Source organism: Lathyrus oleraceus, chromosome 2, assembly GCF_024323335.1.
Source record: "Lathyrus oleraceus cultivar Zhongwan6 chromosome 2, CAAS_Psat_ZW6_1.0, whole genome shotgun sequence".
NCBI lineage: Eukaryota > Viridiplantae > Streptophyta > Magnoliopsida > Fabales > Fabaceae > Lathyrus > Lathyrus oleraceus.
This window is the reverse complement of record NC_066580.1, coordinates 199,591,227-199,612,402: the sequence shown is the minus strand read 5'-3', so window position 1 is coordinate 199,612,402 and position 21,176 is coordinate 199,591,227. Positions and strand designations below refer to the sequence as shown.

General features: G+C 43.8%; 1 protein-coding gene across 1 annotated transcript; it reads left to right on the top strand.

Annotated features, from left to right (window-relative positions):
- Positions 1-4,236: 4,236 nt before the first annotated feature.
- On the top strand, positions 4,237-20,651 carry LOC127122594 (uncharacterized). Its single transcript, XM_051052902.1, has 3 exons — positions 4,237-5,100; positions 5,287-5,538; positions 20,574-20,651. Exons 1-3 carry the CDS (start codon positions 4,237-4,239, stop codon positions 20,649-20,651), a joined length of 1,194 nt encoding a protein of 397 aa, XP_050908859.1.
- Positions 20,652-21,176: the final 525 nt, after the last annotated feature.

Sequence of the window (21,176 nt, the reverse complement as noted above, 5' to 3'; positions counted from 1 at the left end):
ATAACGCACGGTGGCGGCTCTGTTGTTCTTGTTTTCCCGCCGGTTTTTCGCGTAATGCGACAGCTGGCGACTCTGCTGGGGATCCTAGAGAAGTTGACCTGTGCTGGTCCTTCTTCCCTAAGCGAGTCTCTCCTAGCGCTCTCTAGGATTAGGTTTGGTTGCTGTATGCTGTTATTTATTGCATTCATTTCATTTATTGTTTGCATTCAATGTGTGCATTAATGTATTCATTCATTTCATCTGCTGTGCTGGCTGTGTGTTCTCTGATTTGGGGTGGGTGATACTCGAGGTAAAAGGCCCAATACCCAGGCTATGAGTGCAATCTAGGAAACCTAGGAATAGAGTGATTCATGGGAAGCGGGTGGTATGGCGCCACTTAGCGGAACATTGATATCACGAGCAGTTCAGACCCTGGTGGGGTATCATCGTTACATACTTCGGGTGTGTATATGATGGTATTCTGCGAAAGGTTATTTATGCTGCGTTTCTCTTGACCTTACCCTGGCCTAGATGACACCCGTGAGTGGGGAGGGAATGATCATTCTAACAGGTACCGATGGTGACTGTTGGTGACTGATGGTGACTCAGAAGTTGGTGACTTATCTTCTCAGATCAGGTTCAGATGACAGTTGACCAGTTGACTTTGGGTTTCAGATGATTGTGATCAGAATTCAAGCCGAAGCTTTGATCCTGTGTTCAGTAGATGCACAGCTTGCCAGTCGCGTCTGCATCATGTGCATCATAGCATGTTTATTTTTCAAAAGAAATGCAATGAAAAAAAATATAAAAAAAAATGAAAAAAAAAAGAAAAAAAGAAGAAACTAATCCTTGCATGCATATCATTTCTCAGGTACATTCCAGAGCTTGATTCATTGATAGAGATGGCAACAGTTCCCGAGCCGAAGCGGAAGACTTGCTCCTACATTTTCCACCGTGAGCCTCTGACGTCTCTGATTGAGTTGAGCAGTCTTGTGACCAGTGATCATCTGAGGGGATTCATTGACCAGTATGGGGATATTCTGACTCTGTTGAAGACGATAGTTGACCCAGTGCCGTTGCAGACTCTTCTTCAGTTTTACGACCCAGAGCTTCGGTGTTTCACTTTCCAGGACTATCAGTTGGCGCCTACTCTCGAGGAGTACTCCATTCTGTTGGGTGTCCCTATTCAGCACCAGGTTCCTTTCCTGGACGTACCGAAGGAAGTTGATTTCAGAGTTGTTGCCAAAGCGTTGCATCTGAGCATCCGAGAGATCAGTGATAGTTGGAAGACTAGTGGAGATGTTGTGGGCCTGCCTTTGAAGTTTCTACTGAGAGTTGCTAGAGGAGAAGCAGAGAAGGGGAATTGGGGAGCTTTTCATGCCCAGCTTGCTGTTACGATCTATGGAATCGTCCTGTTTCCTAGTATGCCCAACTTTGTTGACCATGCTGCCATCAGTATCTTCATCCGAGGGAATCCAGTCCCAACCCTCTTAGCAGATACTTACTATGCCATCCACAGTAGGCATGGTAAGGGTGGAGCCATTAGGTGTTGTCTACCTCTCCTGTTCAAATGGTACATGTCTCTTCTGCCAGCCAGTGGACCATTTGTGGATACCCAGAGCACTCTTAAGTGGACTCAGAGGGTCATGTCGCTTACTTCCTACGACATCAGGTGGCAGTCGTACCGGATGGATGTGAAGGATGTCATCATAAGTTGTGGTGAATTCCGGAGCGTGCCACTCATAGGGACCAGAGGTTGCATCAACTACAACCCAGTTCTTTCTCTTCGCCAGCTAGGGTTTGTTATGAATGAAAGACCGCTCGAAGCTGAGATAGCTAAGAGTTTTTGTTTTGAGAAGAAGGATGACCCTGCTAAGTTGGAGCAGATAGGGAGAGCCTGGAGAGACGTTGGATTAAAGGATGGATCCGTCTTAGGGAAGAAGTTTGCCATCGCAATGCCCGATTACACCGATTGGGTAAGGAAGAGAGTGGAAACTTTGCTGCTACCCTACAATAGGATGGAGTCGTTGCAAGAGCAACCACCTTTGGTACTTGCTGATAGTGTGCATGCTGAGCACTATAAGCAAGCCCTGATGGAGAGTCGTCGTCTGAGAGAGAAGGAGCAAGACACTCAGATGGAGTTGTACCAAGCCAAAGCTGAAAAGCTGAACCTGTCTCATCAACTCAGAGACATCCAGAGTGCAGGTGTTGGGGGAGTAAGGAGTAAGAAGAGATCTTATTCAGAGATGGAGACCTTGTTAGATGCAGAGCACAGAGAGTGTTTGAGATTGCAGAGGGCTGAGGCCGGTTATCTGAAGAAGATCAGAGACTTGGAGAAGCAACTCAAAGCCAAAGATATCCAGTTGAAGAAGGAAGTCGACCAGAGACTTGCATCAGAGACCCAGCTTGGGGCAGAGGTTATTGAGCTTAGAAGACAGTTGAAGGAGAAAACCACTCCCTTGCCAGAATGTTCAGAGTGTGAACTGTTGATAGACCAGTGTCACTACTTGAAGACGCTCATTCCTGGAAGTAACTTGTCGTAGCTTGTATTTCCTGATGTTTATGATGAGAATCACCCCCAGGCTTGTTGGGTGGGATTCTTTGTTATACCTTGTTGGATATTTGGATCTTTGTTGTATGATCCAGTTGCTCATTTATAGATGAAATTTTGGTTTCACTATGTACTCAGTACTCTGTTGTATGATGATTCTGTATCTCCCTGTTGCTTTTGCGTTGTTGCAGGTTGTCATTTCTTGAGATGAATCAGGCTCTTTGAATGCCTGAGAGATGATCATTATCATGTGCATCATATGCATTAGCATCATATTCATAACATTTGCATAACAGGTGTTCTTGAGCCGACTTCTCACTCTGATTCCTGTGTCAGGCAGGATAGCTGATCAGCGACCACACCGGTACTCCACAAGACTCAATCAGCGAAGAAGCATGGATCAGGTTCAGGCTGAGATGGCTGAGATGAGGGCGAACATGGCCCAATTTTTGACGATGATGCAAGGGGTTGCTCAGGGTCAGGAGGAGCTCCGTGCTCTGGTTCAGAGACAGGAAACGGTTATTCAGGCGTCTAACCATGGTTCACCTGTTGCTCCACCTGGTTTCGAAAATGCCAACGTTGCTGCTGCTCCTGTTTATGGTTATGCCACTGGAGAAGAACTCAGGGGTATAAGGGTTGATGGTCAGCCTCTTGCTGCAGAGGTTAATGCCAGAGCTACCAGGGCTCCGGCGCGTCATCCAGCTCCTTTTGTTGATAGACAAGAGGACATGTTCACGATGATGGATGAAGATGAGGGGGATGTTGCTAGAAATGAAGATAGAGATCGTAAGGTCGATGCCCTGGCTGAAAAGATTCGGGCGATGGAATGCCAGAACTCTCTTGGGTTCGATGTCACGAATATGGGGTTGGTCGAAGGTCTGAGGATTCCCCACAAATTCAAAGCGCCCACCTTTGACAAGTACAACGGTACTTCTTGCCCTCGCACTCATGTGCAGGCCTATTATCGGAAGATCTCGGCATATACAGATGACGAGAAAATGTGGATGTACTTCTTTCAAGATAGCCTATCTGGGGCATCTCTGGATTGGTACATGGAACTTAAGCGAGACTCTATCCGATGCTGGAGGGATCTGGGAGAAGCTTTTCTCAGACAATATAAACACAATATGGACATGGCACCGAGCAGGACTCAGCTGCAGAGTCTGTGTCAGAAAAATAATGAAAGCTTCAAGGAATACGCCCAGAGGTGGCGTGAGCTTGCTGCCAGAGTTCAACCCCCTATGCTGGAAAGGGAGTTGACTGACATGTTCATTGGCACACTGCAGGGAGTGTTCATGGACCGAATGGGGAGTTGCCCATTCGGAAGCTTTTCTGATGTTGTTATCTGCGGTGAAAGAACCGAGAGTTTGATCAAAGCTGGAAGGATCAATGATGTGGGTTCCTCTTCATCAAAGAAACCTTTCTCTGGGGCACCTCGCCGTAGAGAAGGTGAAACCAGTGCTGTTCAGCATCGCCGGGGGCCGAACAGAAATCAGCATCAATATAGACAGGTCGCTGCAGTGACCATCCCTGCACCGCAACAACGTCCACCTCCTCAACAACCAAGACAACAACAACAACAGCAACAACGTCCTTATCAGCCGAGGCAGAGGCTGCAACCGGATAGAAGGTTTGACCCGCTACCTATGTCATATGCTGAGCTTCTACCTGAGTTGCTCAGATTGGGTTTCGTGGAGTTGAGAACTATGGCTCCACCAACTGTCTTGCCACCTGGGTACGATGCAAATGTCCGGTGCGATTTCCATTCTGGAGCACCAGGGCATAATATAGAGAAATGTCGGGCTTTCCAGCATAAAGTCCAAGATCTGATCGATTCCAAGACGATCAATTTCTCCCCTGTGCCTAACGTTGTGAATAATCCTATGCCTGCGCATGGTGCTCATAGGGTAAACTGTGTTGAAGGGGTTGAATCTGAAGAGCTGGTTGCCAATGTTGAAGAGATTCAGACTCCTTTGCTGGTAGTTAAAGACCGTCTGCTGAATAGTGGTACTCATCCGGGCTGTGATAGAGACTGTTTGGGCTGTGAAGAGTCAGAGAACGGTTGTGATCTACTGAGGGCTGGTATCCAGGGTTTGATGGATCAGGGCCATGTTCAGTTTGGTAGGGCCGATGACAGAGATCAAGGGGCAGTGTCTACTGTCACTATCTTTTTCAAGCCAGCTGAAGGGCGTGCGCCTACAACCAGTGGTAATCCAGTTACCATCTCCACACCAGTTTCCACCAATATTCCTACAAACATCGTCGCTCCGGTTAGAAGGGCCGAGGATAACAATGCTGTGCCTTGGAGGTATGACAATGCCTACCGAAGCAATAGGAGGGCTGAGAACAGGGTCAGGCCTTCGAATCAAGCGCCCGTGACGATTTATGCACCTACTATTAAAGCTCCGGTCGTTGTGAGTCCTGCTGTGGACAACGTGGGTGGACCAGGAGGCTTTACCCGTAGTGGTAGGCTGTTTGCGCCCCAACAGTTGAGAGATGCCAATGCTGAGGCATCTGTTAAAGCTAAGGGCAAACAGGCTGTTGTTGATGAAGTTCCTGCTCAAGCGAATGTGCCTGGTGGCTCGTTTGAACAGGATGTGGAGGAATTTATGAGGATAATTAAGAAAAGTGACTACAAAATTGTAGATCAACTCAATCAAACTCCCTCCAAAATCTCTATACTTTCTCTGCTGTTGTGCTCTGAGGCACATAGAGACGCCTTGCTGAAGATGTTAAATATGGCGTATGTACCTCAGGAGATTTCTGTCAATCAGCTTGAAGGTGTAATTGCTAACGTGACTACCCGACACGGCGTGGGGTTCACAGATCTTGATTTAACACCTGAGGGGCGGAATCACAACAAAGCCTTGCACATCACCATGGAGTGTAAGGGGGCTGTGCTGTCTCATGTCCTGGTGGACACCGGTTCTTCGTTGAACGTGCTGCCGAAGCAGATCTTAAAGAAGATACCGGTTGAAGGGGTTGTGCTGACGCCGAGCGACCTAGTGGTTCGTGCATTTGATGGATCCAAGCGTTCTGTCTTTGGTGAAATCACTTTGCCTATAAGGATAGGTCCGGAGGAGTTTGACATTGTCTTCTACGTCATGGACATCCAGCCTGCTTACAGTTGCCTTCTGGGACGTCCATGGATCCATGCAGCAGGAGCAGTCTCATCGACTCTCCACCAGAAGCTCAAATACGTCTGGAACGGTCAGATTGTGACCGTGTGCGGTGAAGAGGATATTCTGGTGAGTCATCTGTCCTCATTTAAATATGTCGAGGTGGATGGCGAGATCCACGAGACTTTATGCCAGGCGTTCGAGACCGTGGCGCTCGAGAAGGTGGCATACGCTGAGCAGAAGAAGCCAGGTGCTTCGATCACTTCTTACAAGCAAGCTAAGGAAGTGGTTAACTCTGGTAGAGCTGAGGGCTGGGGCAAGATGGTGGACTTGCCTGTCAAAGAAGATAAGTTTGGCATCGGTTATGAGCCTCTACGAGCAGAGCAGGGGGCAACAGGTCCGAGTACCTTCACCAGCGCTGGGCTGATGAATCATGGTGATGTCTTTGTTACTGAGGGTGAAGATGTCGACATCGATTATGATCTCGACTGCTGGGTCCGCCCGAGTGCGCCAGGGGAAGTGATCAACAACTGGACTGCCGAGGATATAGTCCAAGTTACTCTTCAGACAGAGTAATTTTCTTTTGTTTTTTTTTCATTCTGCACAAAACCCTACGTTCTGCCCAAGACGTAGTGGTTCATTGTAGGGCCACATGTTTTCATTGTTTATCATTAATAAAGGACGTTTTGCAAACAATTTTGCGATCCCTGTCTTTCTATTTTGTTTTTCATTTTTCAAAAAAAATAAAAATGGCAATGTTTTTGTTTTTGTGACTTTCTTGAACTCTTTTTCTAAAATAAAGCATCAACATGCAGAAATGATCTTATGGCATCCACTATGAACCAATCTGTTATGGCTCAGTATGATTTCGACAATCCCATCTACCAAGCTGAAGAGGAGAGTGATGAAGACAGTGAACTCCCGAAAGAACTGGCTAGGTTGTTGAAGCAGGAGGAAAGGGTCATCCAACCTCATCAGGAGGAATTGGAGATTGTGAATCTTGGTACTGAGGACGCCAGAAGGGAGATTAAGATCGGGGCCGCTTTGAAACCTGAGGTCAAGAGCAGGTTGGTTGAGATGCTGAGAGGGTACATGGAGATATTCGCCTGGTCCTATCAAGATATGCCTGGGCTGAATACTGACATTGTGGTTCATAGACTACCTCTCAAAGATGATTGTCCTTCGGTCAAACAGAAGCTTCGTAGAACAAGTCCTGATATGGCAGTGAAAATCAAGGAAGAGGTTCAGAAGCAGTTCGACGCTGGGTTCTTGTCGGTGACAACTTACCCTCCGTGGGTAGCCAACATCGTTCCGGTGCCGAAGAAGGATGGCAAAGTCAGGATGTGTGTCGATTACCGGGATTTGAATAGGGCGAGTCCGAAAGATGATTTCCCATTACCTCACATCGATGTATTGGTTGATAATACGGCTCAATCCTCGGTATTCTCTTTCATGGACGGTTTCTCGGGCTATAATCAGATTAAGATGGCGCCAGAGGACATGGAAAAGACGACATTCATTACACCTTGGGGCACGTTCTGCTATAAGGTGATGCCATTTGGGCTGAAGAATGCCGGTGCTACCTATCAGAGGGCAATGACGACTCTCTTTCATGACATGATGCACAAAGAGATTGAAGTGTACGTGGATGATATGATTGCGAAGTCGCAGACAGAAGAGGAGCACCTGGTAAATCTGCAGAAGTTGTTTGACAGGTTGGTCAAGTTCAAACTGAGGCTGAATCCAAACAAGTGTACGTTTGGTGTGAGATCAGGGAAGCTGTTAGGCTTCATTGTCAGTGAGAAAGGGATTGAGGTAGATCCAGCGAAAGTCAAAGCTATTCAGGAGATGCCTGAACCGAGAACCGAAAAGCAGGTTCGTGGGTTTTTAGGGAGATTGAATTACATTGCAAGGTTCGTATCTCACCTAACTGCCACGTGTGAACCTATATTCAAATTGCTTAGAAAGAATCAGGCCATCAAGTGGAATGATGATTGTCAGAAAGCTTTTGACAAGATTAAAGAGTATTTACAGAAACCTCCAATCCTGATCCCTCCAGTTCCAGGGAGACCGCTGATATTGTACCTGTCAGTTACCGAGAATTCAATGGGGTGTGTATTGGGACAGCATGACGAGTCTGGTCGAAAAGAGCATGCCATATACTACCTTAGCAAAAAGTTTACCGACTGTGAAACAAGATATTCACTGCTCGAGAAAACTTGCTGTGCTTTGGCCTGGGCTGCTCGCCGACTGAGGCAGTATATGTTGAACCATACTACCTTGTTGATTTCTAAGATGGATCCAGTCAAATACATCTTTGAGAAGCCGGCTCTCACCGGACGTGTTGCCCGTTGGCAGATGATCTTAACAGAGTATGATATCCAGTACACGTCTCAAAAGGCTATCAAAGGTAGTGTATTGTCAGATTATCTCGCCGAACAACCGATCGACGACTATCAGCCTATGATGTTTGAATTCCCTGATGAGGACATCATGTATCTAAAGATGAAAGATTGTGACGAGCCTCTTGTCGAGGAAGGACCGGATCCTGATGACAAGTGGACCTTGATGTTTGATGGGGCTGTAAATGTGAATGGTAATGGTGTTGGTGCAGTATTGATCAATCCTAAAGGTGCTCATATGCCTTTTTCTGCCAGATTGACGTTTGATGTCACCAACAACGAAGCTGAGTATGAGGCTTGTATCATGGGGATAGAAGAAGCCATTGATCTGAGGATCAAAACTCTTGACATATTTGGAGATTCTGCTCTAGTGATCAATCAGGTCAATGGAGATTGGAATACGAACCAACCGCATTTGATTCCGTATAGAGATTACACCAGAAGAATACTGACGTTCTTCAAGAAGGTGAAATTGTATCATGTCCCCCGGGATGAGAATCAGATGGCTGATGCTTTGGCTACTTTATCGTCCATGATAAAAGTTCATTGGTGGAATCATGTGCCACATATTGAGGTGAGTCGACTCGAGAGGCCTGCGTATGTGTTTGCAGCCGAGTCTGTGAATGCTATTGATGATAAGCCGTGGTATTATGACATCAAGAACTTCCTCAAGACTCAGGAGTATCCTGAAGGTGCATCAAAGAATGACAAGAAAACCCTGAGAAGGCTAGCTGGAAGCTTTTATTTGAATCAAGATGATGTGCTGTACAAGAGGAACTTCGACATGGTCTTGCTCAGATGCGTGGATAGACACGAAGCAGACATGTTGATGCAAGAAGTGCACGAGGGTTCGTTTGGTACCCACGCTGGTGGTCATGCAATGTCCAAGAAATTGTTGAGAGCCGGATATTACTGGATGACTATGGAATCCGATTGCTTCAAGTACGCTCGGAAATGCCATAAGTGCCAGATATATGCTGATAAGGTGCATGTACCACCAAGCCCGTTGAATGTCATGAACTCGCCTTGGCCGTTTGCTATGTGGGGCATTGACATGATTGGGAAAATTGAGCCTACTGCTTCGAATGGACATCGCTTCATCTTGGTTGCGATTGATTACTTCACCAAATGGGTGGAGGCAGCTTCCTATGCCAATGTTACCAAACAAGTGGTTGCCCGGTTCATCAAGAAAGAAATCATCTGTCGTTACGGAGTTCCTGAGAGAATCATCACTGACAATGGTTCGAATCTCAACAACAGGATGATGAAGGAACTGTGTAAAGATTTCAAGATTGAACATCACAATTCTTCTCCTTACAGACCAAAGATGAACGGTGCTGTAGAGGCAGCTAACAAGAATATCAAGAAGATTGTGCAGAAGATGGTCGTTACGTACAAAGATTGGCATGAGATGTTACCTTTCGCTTTGCATGGGTACCGTACCTCATTACGTACGTCGACCGGGGCAACCCCGTATTCCCTTGTGTATGGTATGGAAGCAGTCCTACCAGTTGAGGTGGAGATCCCTTCTCTGAGGGTATTATTGGATGTCAAGCTGGACGAAGCCGAGTGGATTCGTACAAGGTTTAATGAGTTAAGCCTTATCGAAGAAAGACGGCTAGCAGCTGTGTGCCACGGGCAGTTATATCAGAGAAGGATGAAGCGAGCCTTTGATCAGAAAGTGCGTCCTCGGACATTTCAAACTGGCGATCTAGTTTTGAAGAGGATCCTTCCTCCTGGTACAGATAACAGGGGCAAGTGGACTCCTAATTATGAAGGTCCGTATGTTGTGAAGAAGGTTTTCTCCGGTGGAGCCTTGATGCTTACAACAATGGATGGTGAAGATTTTCCTTCCCCTGTCAACTCAGATGTAGTCAAAAAATACTTCGCATAAATTGACCCGCTGGACAAAAAGAACAAAAGAGTCCAGGCAAAAATGGGCATCCCGGCGAACCAAAAAACAGAAAGAAAGGTTCGGGCAAAAATTAGGGATATAAATGAAAAGAATTTGTACACCCGGTAAGTCGAAAACCCACAATGGGCGGCTTAGGCAAAAATGGGTATCCCGGTGGATTGAAAACCCGAAAGGGCGATCCAGCCAAAAGAGGGATTAAAGCGAAGACCACAGTCTGAGTTATCTGTACTTCATTGCGCTTCGTCAGCTGCCATCTCAAAAGATGTGATCGGTCCAGTCATTCTTCTCAGAAAGCAAGGAGTTGGGAGGAAAACTGATAATCTGTGGGTTATAACAGAATTGGGAAATAGTGGATGCCGTATTCACATTGCCAATAGGATAGTTTGTTTTCCTTTTGTGCGCAATTACCTCCTTCTAGGAATTGCTTCCCAATGTATTTGCCTTTTCAGGCACATTTTTAATCAATAAAAGTCGTTATTCAGAAAAAGCTCTCTTGTTTTTATTTTACTGTTTTGTTTGCAAAAACGTCCGAATTTTTGATAAACATTGCATATAATAAAACATGAAGGCTTAACAATAACTTGCAGAAGGATAAAACATTTGAAAATCATTTTGAATGTTGAGGACACTTGAGCATATCTTGTCCATGTACCCCTGGGGCATTGTGTTGAATTGTCTTGCAGGTCGTCATCTGTGAGCATTTTCCCAGCAGGTATTTCTTCCCCAAGCAAGTTGAGAGCTGTCAGAGCTTTATTCCCATGCAGAGGTGTCTATGGATAGTGCCTTCTCTCCTCAGCAAATCAAGGACTGCCTATCCCCAGCAGGCTTGTGTTGACGGGTTTCCCCAGCTGAGCTCCCCACTGAGTGCCTGGCAGACGTTTTCCCCAGGAGTTCCTCCAGCGGAGTTTGTCACGAGAATGTTGTCCCCCAGCAGTTGGGTTTGTGATATTGTTATCCCCAACACGGCCGTGAGTGTTTCTCCCCAGCAGGGTTGTGGAGGTCTATCTCCAGTATGATATGATGTGTTATCATCCCCACCAGAGTTGTTCTCCTCAGCAGAGTGGTGTGGGTTTTCCTCAGCAAGTTCCCCGAGTGGAGCGGGTTTCATGAAATATTTCTCCAGCAGAGTTCATCCTACTTGTGGATTGGACAAGTTTTCATGGCGGATCGGTATTTGCATCCCTAGCTGAGTTCAATCTGCCTGTGGGTTGTGTGGATCGTCCCCAGTGGAGTAGCAGTTACTCCCCAAGCAGAGTTGTCCTACCTGAGTTGGTTAAGTCTTCCCCCAGTGAAGTGCTATATCATCATCCAGTAAGGTGGCTTTGTTACTCCGGAGAATATCATCCCCGAAGAGTTGCTTGGTGTTATCTTCCCCAGCGGAGTATTGAGTACTTCCCAAGCGGAGTCCCCTAGTGGATTGGATCCTGTGAAGGAATTTCCCCAGCGAAGTCTATCTTATTCTCGGCAGCAATTTTGTTTCTCCAGCATGAGTGAGAAGTCGGTGCTTTTTCCACAAAGCATCCCCAGATGAAGGCTCCCCGCAGAGTATTCCTCAGTCAGAGTCTCCCCGCCAAGTTGGAGTACCTGATCTTTTGGCTCCGTAGCCAGGTGCATTTGCATTTTGCATGTAGTAATCATTGCATCCTCAAAACGCGTAGCATTTCCATTCAATGTGGAGCATTACGCCATAGAAAAATTCAAACATATGCATTCATGTGTTCCGAAACCAATCAGACCGTATCCCCGGCAGAGGCGGACGTTTGTTTAACTTGTACAGCACGTTTGCTACAGTTGCTCCTGACCGCATTCAGGATTAATAATCCCCACAGAGGTTTATTTCCTCATCCGTTGGTGAAAGGAAAGCATGTTTCTCCCCAGTGAGACCCCCTGCCAGTATGTGGCCTTGCCCTGTCATCTTGTAGATGTCTGTATCCTGTCAGCACCCGCGTGTGTTGTTTCTTTGGTGTCGGTAAACACCATCTTTCGGTGCTTTCCCAGTCATGCGTAGTGTCTGGTATTCTTTGGTGTCTGTAAACATCATCTTTCGATGTTCATAACGTCGTCCCTTCCCTAGTGAAGTTCCTCCTCTCCGTTGGTGTCGATAAACGTCGAGTTTTTCCCAATTATCCGCTGATAATTTGGTTGTGTTCTCACTCTTCCCTAGTGAAGTTTCCTCCTCTCCGTTGGTGTCGATAAACGTCGAGTTTTTCCTATGCGTCCGTTGGCGTATAGTTGATATCTTTCCCCACAGGGTCGTCCCCAGAATATTCCTCCTCTCCGTTGGTGTCGATAAACGTCGAGTTTTTCCTATTCGTCCTATGACGTCTAGTTGTACCTTTCCCCAAGTGGATCTACCTCCCCGTTGGTTTCGATAAACGTTGTGTTTTTCTCATTCGTCCATGAACGTCTGATTGTATACCCTATTCCCAGTTCATTCATTAATGTCTGGTTGACTTCCCAACCAGAATTCCCAGTAGACGTCCTATTCGGTTTCCGGTTGTGGTGCCTTTCCCTCGTGAAATGGCTTTCTCCTTCTCCCTTTCGTCCTATGACGTCTGGCTGAGTTTTCTCCTTCTCCGTTGGTGTCGATAAACGTTGAGTCTCCCTTTCGTCCTATGACGTCTGGCTGAGTTTTCTCCTTCTCCGTTGGTGTCGATAAACGTTGAGTCTCCCTTTCGTCCTATGACGTCTGGTTGAGTTTCCTCCTTCTCCGTTGGTGTCGATAAACGTTGAGTCTCCCTTTCGTCCTATGACGTCTGGCTGAGTTTCCTCCTTCTCCGTTGGTGTCGATAAACGTTGAGTCTCCCTTTCGTCCTATGACGTCTTGGCTGAGTTTTCTCCTTCTCCGTTGGTGTCGATAAACGTCGAGCTTCTCCCTTTCGTCCTATGACGTCTGGTCGAGTCTTCCCATTCATCCGATGATGATTGGTTACCTCTCCGTTGGTCTTGGTAAACGTTGAGTTTTTCCCCATTACGTCCGCTGACGTATGGTTGTATCTCTCTTTCCATTCATTCATTGATGATTGGTTACCTCTCCGTTGGTCTTGGTAAACGTTGAGTTTTTCCCCATTACGTCCGTTGACGTATGGTTGTATCCTTTCCTGGTTATCCCCAGTAGAGTTGATTCACCTCTCCGTTGGTTTTGGTAAACGTTGAGTTTTTCCTAGTTGTCCGTTGGCATCTAGTTGAGATGATTTCTGTTCCCATTCGTCGTGTGTCGATGTCTGGATGTGGTTGTACCTCTGAAACGAAAAAGACGTTTCCCAGCAGTGTGCAAATTTCTACGGTACTTGGTATTCAATCCCTGTTTACCCTGAAAGTCTGACAGCCGTTGCTCTCATCCATTCGGGTTCCCAGTTGATTGAATAGGGGCAGCTGTAGCACCTCAAATTTGCACCCTACCATTGTGTACATTCATTGCATACTAGGTATTAGCATTAACCATGGTCACTGCATAACATTGCATTGTCCATTTGCCCAAGTGCAAGTTCCCCAGACAAATTGGGTCAAACTGATCAGGAGAATCAGTCAATCAAGCAAGCAAGTGCCATTTTCATTGAGACAAAGCACTAGGGTGGATTTATCAAGCTCATATGGTCTAAGGATCATTTTGAAGTAATTTGGCCAAAGATTGGATGCCCGGAAGTCATCAGTCAAGCTGAATTTCAACTGAAGCCCTAGCCAGTCAACTGCAAGGTCAATTGTGGATTTGGAGGGTGGAAGTGATTAGAAATACTCCATTCATGTTCAAACAAGTCTCATTTGACATTTCAAATACTCACATTGAAGGATTTGAGGTCATAGCAAAGGTTTCCAAAAGGAAAAAGGACTTATGGTTTCAAGTTTCCAAAAAATGGCAAGTTTTTGGAACGACTTCAACTCAACTTTCCATTGTCAAAAAATCTTCAAATGGAATTTTGTTCAACATGAAAGTTGTAGATCTTTCTCTCCCATTTCCAGAAAGTCCAAGATCGTGAGAATCGGATGAACGGTTGAGGAGATATGGTCAAATTACCACCGGGCGTGCATGGCAAAATTTTCCATGTATCGATGCATACGAATTTCGTATCGATGCGTGCAAGGCAAAAAAGGGCCATGTATCGAGGCACACGAGTTATGTGTCGATGCATACTGTTAAAAAGTGCCTTGTATTGATACAAACAAGTTATGTATCGATGCATACTGTTAAAAAATGTTATGCATTGATACAAACAAGTTACGCATCGATGCATACTGTTAAAAAGTGTTATGTATCGATGCATACGAGTTTGGCATCGATGCATACTGTTAAATATGTGCTATGCATTGATGCAGAAGCTTGGGTATCAACACATAACTCTGTTTTGATCATGCATTGTTTACTGTTCACGTCCATATTACTTCATGCACCACTAATTGGCAAATTTGCAAAACACCTTGGTTTTCATTAATCCCTTGGCATCTGCTTAATTGTGATTAGCAAGCATCATTAGTGCATCATATATATAGACTAATCATAACAGAAACAGCTAATCACAATTCATTTTCTCAGATCCAAACCAAAAATTCTCAAAATTCTCTCAAAATTCTTCAAACTTTTTCTCATTTTTTCCTTCGAATTTCATGATTCTTTTTGGTTTCTCTTGTGTTAATCATCATTTGTAGGTGTTATTGAGGAACTGTTGCAGGAGAAATCGTGAAGAACTTGGCTAAACCGCAACTGTCATCACCTTGTTCATCCATGGCATCTTGAAGTTTCTACATCATCAAGCTGTGTCGAGCTAAACTTCTACTTGCATTCATCTTCCACAACACCATAGGACATCTGTTTCGACAATTGGAGGCTCGAAAAGCTCAAGAACACGAACTGCACATTCATAAGGTGAGATTTCGAATCCTTCGATTCTTGAAATCAGCATGTGGTTTAGGTAGATCGTGGAACATAGATTACACCGCAACTTAGATCATGAATTTTCGTTAGGTATTGATGAAGTTATGTGGATCTGAATGTTTGACTGTGAAACTTTCTTGGCTCGATCCGTGCGATTTAGGAACTTGTAGGTTAAATCATGGACATATTCGCATTCCTCGTTCTTAGACGATTCCAACGAATATTCATTTGTTCATTTTGGTGATGATTCGATGTTCATCATGTTCTTGTGTTTCTGGTAAAGAAGATGAAGTTCCTGGAGAAAATAACCTGTTTGATCCGAAATTCTGTTTGAAAATTTGGATAGGATGTTTCCCGCGGTACTGTTCACGTAATTACAGATATGCCATTAATGAAAACCAATTTAATTTATATTATTCCAAAAAATCATAAAAAATACATGTGACCTTAGAAAAATCATATAAAACCATAGAAAAATCAGAAAATTGTGAAAATAATTTTGTTGTCTTTGTGGTTGACTGTAGATGATTTTTGACCTATTGGTCAAAGTTGTGCTTGGTATATTTTTCATTTGACCTAGGGTTTCTTCCACATGTGCATAATTTGATACCTTTGAATGATTTGATCATGAAATCCTCATATTGTATGATAAATGGCTGAAAATTTTTGTGTTGATTGTTGACTGGCTGAGGTTTTTTTCCATGTAAATTTCTTGAGTTTTTGATACCTGGCCATGGAGTTATGAATTTTTGAACTTAGGTGTGACAATTGGTGTCACACCTCTTGATGCCAATTTGTTGGATTTTTTAGTATGACTTATCCTTGTTAGAATTGATTGAAATTTGGTATGGATGCTCATTAACATGTTAGGATCCTTTGTGAATTTTTGTGGAATTGTTCATTGTGTTTTCTAATTGATCATGATTTTTCATTTCTGATGTTCATTTGTGCATGCTCATATGACCTAGGTTGGTAGAATCATTGTAAAATGCTCATAGTGTATTGGATATTCATGAAATTTGATATGCTAGTAGAAGACACATGTTAGGACCTCCCTGTTTTGGTCTCATCCATTTCTTTGTTGTTTTCATTGAATTATGAATTTTTGAAGTGGAAGTATGTGTTGATGTTGTGATTTGGAGCCTATAATTGTGCCTGTTTTTGTTGATTTTCATTAACATGGTTCCATTTGCCCAAGTAAGCTGAAATTTGGTGTGCCATACCTGGATTAGGTCCTGTTTAGGTGTAATTTATTTGAGAATTTTTGGGATTGTGTTGATGTGGATTTGAATGCAATAATTCTGTTTGTAGGCTTAGGGCTTCCTTTGAACTAGTCTGCCTTATTTTGTGCATAGAATGAGCATGATGAATGATATGAACATGAAATTTGGTAGAATAGTTCCTGACATGTGTAGCTTTCATTTGGCTTTGGTCCCATCCATTTCCCATTAAATGTCACTGTTTACCATTGAATTGAAGTTGGTACATATTTTTCGATCTCATTTGATTGTGTTTTTGCATGCTTTGTCATGTTGAATTAATTCCCGTAATTCCATTACTCCAAATTGCTTGAAAATTGACATGTAGCTTGTTGAATGTCCCCTGTTTAGGATATAATTTTTGTGGAATTTACTGTGTTGTTTTGATATTTTTTTTTGATGTGATCTTGCTGGTTGTTCATATGTGACTTAACATTGCATCTTTTGCCTTATATGTTGCATAAATTAAAATGTGTACATAGTTTGGATATGGGACCAATTGGGATCCCTTTGTTATTGAAATAGCTTGACTTTGATCATAAATTGGTTGCTGTTTTAGGATTTTTCCATCTTTTTGACCCTAGGCTAGTCCTAGTGGTCATGTTACTTACATTTGAATGTGATTGTGGCTTTTCAGGTTAAGAGGTTAAGGCTTAAGGATATTGTTTCGCATTTTGGATTGTGTTACTTGACACATATGACTAATGTATTTGTTTTGTAGGATGTTGGTCCACAGGGACTTGTGCTATGCACACCATTGTTTGATTGGGATTGTTAATTAATCATTATATTGTTGTCTGATTATGAATGGGATGCTGATTCTGTTTGACTTTTGTACAGGTACCCTTAGTTGCTCAGTTCTCTTAAGAACTTGCATTGCTTTGCTTATAAGCAATTGGCATTGAGGTATAGCTTCCTAACTTCATGTAGTCTGGAGACCCGGCTGTTACCGAGCCGGGCACATTGTCTGAAGTCCTCCTTAAGAGGCAATGCTTGTGTATGTTTATATTTGTCCTAAGCAGGGAAAGTCCTCATTTGAGGCAATTGGTGGAAGGTAGGGATAAGCAATCTATCCCCCACTATTCTGTGAGTCTTCTCCTTGCTCCCATTACATGGTTGTAGCATTGAGATCCAAGCCCAAGATCTTGTACATTGTACAGTCGAGTCTATGTCCTGAGCGTAGAAGGGTCCCCCCATTCTGGACCCACGCTCCCTTGTCTGATGCTCTCTCTGACCAGAGATAGAAGCAATGAGGCACACCCCTCATCACCTTTCATCTAGCTTCACCTTAGCCCCTCAATGGCAAGGTTAAGAGCTAACCTGACCCCGATACAGAGGCTTGTTTGTTGAGGTTGATATGACCCCTCGACTAAAGCCTAGCCCTGATGTTTGAGCCCCTTGTTGGTGTGTTTATTTCATGCTGTATATGTTTGTGTGGTGTGATTGTATCCCCTAGGTTTGCTAGACTCCGCGTAGTCTCGTTTGCATGACAATTAAGGTAGCACGGTTCCTTCGTATAGGACTTCCTTTCTTGCTTGAGCTTTCCTAAAACACAAACAAACATTATCCCCTCTTAAGGATACGTCCACACCTTCTACTACAGGTGAGTAAGTCTCCAAAGGTCGAGCATCCGGTAGATTGCGTAGTGACGTTGTCCACTTAAAAAACACAAACCAACAGGAATAGTTTAGCCGAACTACGACAACTCTGATTCTCATGTTCAGGTGAGATACGTAGGCACGAGATGCGATGTCTTGTCGAGTTTGACTAACAACTAACACTAATTCTTTTCTCTCGCCCTCGTTGCGATTGAGACCTCCCCTTTCTCTTGCCCTAGTTGCAATCGAGACCCTTCTTCTTCCTGTGTCTTTGTTTCGTGTTGCTGTTGTGTGTTTTGGGTTCGGATGCCGACGTAATTCCATCAATTGGTTGTCGGGCTCCATGTTTGCCCTTCTGAGTGTGTTGTGGGTTCGGATGCCGACGTAATTCCATCAATTGGTTGTCGGGCTCCACGTTTGCCTTCTGGTGTGCGTTTTTGGTTCGGATGCTGATGTAAGCCCAGTGATTGGCATTCAGGCTCCACGTTTGCCTTTGCCTGTGGTCGTTTGTGTGCGTGTTAGCCGAGCTACGAATGCTCTGATTCTCCTTCGTCCAAAGGAGATACGTATGCATAGGATGCGACATCCTAGCGAGCATGTTTTCCCCCAGTCCGAACTACTTAGACTCTGATGTCTATGCTTGATAGACTAAGTAGGCCCAGGATGCGATATCCTGCCGAGTCAGTCTTGTCTGTTTTCTTGTGTCTCTTTCAGCCTGTGTAGATGTTTATTTGAGCAGCGTGTTTAGCAACCAATTTTCCTTCCTATTGTGCGTGGATCCCGTCGAGTACGACGGATGCGTAGGGGTGCTAATACCTTCCCTTCGCATAACCGACTCCCGATCCCATTCTCTTTGGTCGCGAGACCATGTCTTTTCCAGGTTTACTTCGAGCGTTTCCTTTCCCTCTTTTGGGATAAATAACGCACGGTGGCGGCTCTGTTGTTCTTGTTTTCCCGCCGGTTTTTCGCGTAATGCGACAGCAGGATGGGCAAGTTCCATCTAGGTCACTCATGTCCCTTAGCATGCTTCGTGGAGTACCCATCAAATGTCTTTATGGTCATCCAGTTACTGACAACGTTTGATTAGCAATAAAACACTCAACTATACATCTAGGGTCCATAGTGGTTTCAGGTCGAAGGGTGGTATACACAACTATCACCATGAGAATAACTTATGACACTTTGTATAAAATTTTATATAGCATTCTCATAGCGGTTCAATCCAGTATAAATATCACTCCTAATATTCATACCTATGTTTAAGACTTGATAACTCCTTATCCATGATCCATGAGATGTGATCATCAGTCTATATACATAATAGTCTTAATGCTTTAATGTTATCCCGCTTCACAACAAAGCTCGACTACGGATACTTTAAGAATAATGTCCTTATGCTTAATGTGATCTCATGATTAGGTCACACTTGATACATTAAACGGACTAGCTATTCTAGGGACTTTAACAAACAAACATAATAAAGAAAAATCCTTTTATTATTAATAAATAATTCGATACAAGTACCAAAAGTATTGGCCTCTAGGGCTTACACCAACAACATTCGCCTTTTGGGGTTGAGCCCTACATCAGTCCAACTCAATTGTTTCATTCAGAATATCCAGGTATTTCCTCTTATGAAGTTAGGCATAATTCACTTATTAATCTTTCCCAAGTGGCCTAGATTGGCGGGTAGGGTCTTAAGGTTAGGGTATTTCTTAATGCATCTCATATGTTTCTTAGCCACCACGCAAAAATACTTAAATACTTCTAGATTTAGAAGATGAATCTCCGGATACACCCAAGCATAAGTGAACGTTAAAATATTCCGGAGATGCATCTACGTAATAATGTTGGAGATGCATCTTTGGAATGATTTGTAGCTTAAATCGCGCCAAAACCCTTCCTCTCCCTCATTTCTCATATTTCTCAAAAAACACTACAACAAGTCAAATATCAAGCAACCAAGGTCAAATGAACTTCAATAAACATTATCCAACACTAAAACAAAGTGAAAATTTTGAAGTATTTTGATGTTTTGAAACGTTTTTTGTGTTTTTTTGTAAATGAGTAGAAATTGATGTATAAGTTAGGAAATAAGTAGAAATTGGATGATTGATAGCATAGTGTAAAACATGATAATTGGATGAAAATAACGATCAATTCAATTTTGTTTGATTTTCAATCACTAATTGCCTCCATTGACACAACTTCTGAGTTGCAAATAATTCTGGAGACGCGTCTTCGAAAATTTTCAACATTTTATTTCCCCAACAACCGGAAATGCATCTCCAGAATTTTGATTGTTATTTGTTATTTGTTTTTTTAGCGTGTGGTGTTGTATGCTTGCACTAATTATCTGCTTTACTTTAACTTAAAGTCATAATGGCTGATAGACACGATCAATTGAGGCACAAAAGTGTTGCGCAACATACATCAGTGTGATGGGAGAAGAGTCGGTAGGTTTCAGATGCTCTTGTCCCCTCTGGCCATGCAGAGCCATCTACTTCTAGGGCTCGTGCTTCTCCTTATTCTTCTTCATCACCTTCGTCCCGTAGGAGATGGGTTTCACCTACCGACACATATGTCCCTCAATATTCCTGCAGGCACCAGGTTTAACCTATTCAGTAGTCTGAGGTACCCCAGTCACTAGTGGCACCGGAGGTACCGAAGGGTGAGGCTACTGATATTGCAGATCCAGTGCCACCTCCAAAGGGAGAGGTTGCTACGGATCCCTGTAGATTTTTCATTACTGCCTCTACACCCAGAGCATACTTCCAGACATATCTGGGACGGAGAGTTAACATTAGTTGGATTCTTTATTTTTTGTTTACGTTAATTTTAATTGACAAATGTATGACATTGATTATTATTTTCTTTCAGGAGCGTGATCCGCAAAAGTTTATTAACCACAGACAGAAGATTATTGGTTTGCCTCTTCCGAATGAGGATTGGTTTTAGGTAGTTTTGTACTTATTTGGTCTGAAGGACTTGTGCATGATCGATTATACCACGATCAACCACGAGATGCTTAATGAATTCGTGGAGAGATGGCACTCGTAGACCTCATCATTTCATCTCCCGCTTGGTGAGATGTCTATCACACTCGACGATGTCCTGTGTTTGCTACATCTTCCGATTAGGGGGACTCTTACATCATGGGAGGATTACAAAAGATGAGGCACTCACACTACGATGTCTCGTGTTTGCTACATCTTCCGATTGGTTGGAACTGCGATTTTTATGGATAAAAGTGCCACTTATAAAGACGTCGTCTACCTACGTTACTTACAAGATTTTGAGCAGATCCATGAGTGCAACAGGTGGCCGCTTGTTTGGTCTACATGTACTCAAAGTTAAGAGAGGGTTGTATGCGGGTGATGAAGTAGGTCATAAGCACCATCACACAACTGACAGTAATAACTATTGATCTTTTAATGTTTCTTTGTCATTTTCATTTCATCTTTGCAAAGCCGTTATTGATAA

Bases quoted from the DNA above. Each gene is read 5' to 3' on its own strand.
- LOC127122594 (XM_051052902.1), top strand. From the start codon at position 4,237: ATGGCTCCACCAACTGTCTTGCCACCTGGGTACGATGCAAATGTCCGG. The intron at 5,101-5,286 runs GTGCCTGGTGGC...TATGTACCTCAG, and splicing joins AAGTTCCTGCTCAAGCGAAT to GAGATTTCTGTCAATCAGCT. The intron at 5,539-20,573 runs GTTCGTGCATTT...ATTTTCTTTCAG, and splicing joins TGACGCCGAGCGACCTAGTG to GAGCGTGATCCGCAAAAGTT.